The 2,503-nt window shown below is 37.4% G+C and overlaps 1 protein-coding gene across 1 annotated transcript in view; it reads right to left on the reverse strand.

The window, feature by feature from the left end:
* VRK2 (VRK serine/threonine kinase 2) overlaps positions 1 to 1,600 on the reverse strand; it is an 88,572-nt gene extending 86,972 nt beyond the window's left edge. Inside the window, exon 1 of the mRNA XM_023734510.1 lies at positions 1,088 to 1,600. Coding sequence (XP_023590278.1) covers positions 1,088 to 1,223 — 136 coding nt within the window. The 5' untranslated portion in view covers positions 1,224 to 1,600. The remainder of the gene's footprint in view (positions 1 to 1,087) is intronic.
* Positions 1,601 to 2,503: the final 903 nt, after the last annotated feature.

Below are 2,503 nucleotides of genomic sequence, written 5' to 3' on the forward strand. Positions count from 1 at the left end.
GTCACTCATCTAGCACTTAGAATCATAGCATTTTTCAAGCAAGTTCAAACCCTTTAAATGGGGAAACTGTCCTTAATTTAGGCCGTATGATTTTTTTCTGTTCTTATCTTTCTGACTAGATTAGACACAGAGGTGATTAATAAATGTTAATTGACTGAATTTCACTCATTTAAAACTACAGTCTCAATTTTATCAGAAGAGGTGCTATATCCTCCACTATTCACGAAATATGTTTGGAAATGCCTGATGAGGAACCCAAGATCACCCCACTGGAGATCTTTTAACAACTTCCAGACTCCTACAGAACTAGACGCATGAATCAGTACATTTAGGAGAATTTGTCCTTGAGGGGAATTTTTTTTTTTAAATCACTAACATTTATTTCATTCATTAAATCTAGTCATGTAATGGATATCCCCTCTTCATTCCACTACTGATTTAAGGTAGCCCTGAACGATCCTTTTAAATTCAGTTAACCTGCGGTGTAAAAAGTATACTGAGCTTTCTCAATCAGTTGTCAAGCACCTAATCTCTACCAAAGAACACAGAACATAATTTCAGTGTCTGTCTTCTCAATTATCCCAAGGATGCACAAAACTGGCATCACTCTAGATACACAGGAGAGAAGTTAACTCATTCCATGCAACAGATGCCTTGAGGCATTAAGGCTTAATTCTTGAGTGGAGGCCAGTTAAGAAAAGCCTAGACCTCTGTATTACTTAAATATTAATGACTTAAGTTTCACAAATGGAAAGTGTTTGCATTTATACAGTTGTGGTTTCTGAGCTGGAACAAGCAATGCTTCTAGGAAAACAAGCTCTAAAAAGAATATTAGCATTTTGTCTGACAGATTGTATAACTGTGCTCTGAAAAGACTTCTAAGAGTCATTCAGAAAACCATGGAAATAAGGAGTGAGGTCTCACAAGCCTTGGACCTAGACATTTTACTGTACATTAACTCTCTTTATGTTCCTAAATAATTTATGGATTCCATTTATTTCAAAGTTTCCATTTTTAAAATAATATCAAGTAATGACAGTTATAGTCCAATTGTAAGAAAACTTGGTAATTTGCAGTTATACTTTACCTAAATATATCAACCCAAATCCTCCAGAGCCGATCATCTTGCCCAGCATCCACTGTTTTCCTTCTGTATCACCCAGAACCATGCCTTCTGGAAGTGGAACAGGAAGCTTGTATTTGTCATTCCTTTTTGGTGGCATCACTTCTGTTGACAGAAGAGGTGGAAAAAGTGATTAAAAACAAAAACGAATTAAAAAAAAAACCTCTTTAGAGTTAAAACACACCTTTGATGGGGCGCTTTTCTCAGATTCCTTGAAGTTAGGATTCTGCGGTCAACTCAGTTTGGGAAAGTCTGGGCACTATATTCCAAACAGAGATTCTCACACATTGAATGCTAAGAGGGCTGATATTAAAAAAACACATACAGACAAGCAAAGAAACCTGTTGAAGTTCATATAAGCCAACATTTCCAAAATTCATTTAGGGATCTAAAGTACGGAGTCCCTGGGTGGCACAAACAGTTAAGCACTCAACTACTAACCCAAGGAGTGTCAGTTAGAATCCACCCAGAGGCACCTTGAAAGAAAGGCCTGGCAATCTGCTTCTGAAAAACCACAGCCATTGAAAAGCCTACGGAGCAAGGTTCTACTCTGATACACACAGGGTTGCCATGAGTCTGAACTAACTCAAGGGAAGTTGGGTTTTGTTTGTTTTCTTAATACCTATTAGTGCACAATACACTTTAAGAAACAGTGAGTTAATTTTCAGTGACAACTTGACAATAAATTTCATATACATTCAGATACTCCTTTCATTGAGAATGCTAAGTGTTGGATATCAGAGGATCGTCAGTCACTACGAAAGAAGACAGCTTTGGATCGGGAAGACGTGGACACCGGCACTGTGCATCACCACCAAGCAGAGCACTTGACGACTAGGTACTTGTGAACCTGTTAAACGAACGAGTGACATTCCTGACTAGATAACTCAGAGCACTAAGCCAGTGCGCAGTTTTAGGTTGGCAGACTCATCTCTCAGCTTCTTGTCTTTCCGCTACCTTCTCTCCTTTCCCCATCCCCACCAAAGTGAAAGTTGTCTTGCTTTACGAAGTACAGACGTAGTGTCAACAACAAAAGGGGTATCTCCACAGTATATCCATACAGCTTTAGTCAATTCTTGTAATTTACCCCGCTTAGTCAATTTCACAATGTGGGATTTTGAGGTGGGAGAGAAAACTTCTTAGAGAACAAAAAATATACCAGCATATTATGCCTGAAACTACCGGTAATTTAAATGTGAAGGTAGCTATGATTCTCTAAGTATTTCTAAAAAAAATTTCAAGAACTGATGAGTGCTTTTGAAAAGAAAGTTAACTATATATATATGCATATACGTGTAAGTATATATATATTTGTACACATACATGCATACATACCTGAACATACATATATATGCACATACTCTATATCTAACGTAAAGT

The sequence above is a fragment of the Trichechus manatus genome, unplaced genomic scaffold, assembly GCF_000243295.1.
Source record: "Trichechus manatus latirostris isolate Lorelei unplaced genomic scaffold, TriManLat1.0 scaffold00005, whole genome shotgun sequence".
Lineage (NCBI taxonomy): Eukaryota > Metazoa > Chordata > Mammalia > Sirenia > Trichechidae > Trichechus > Trichechus manatus.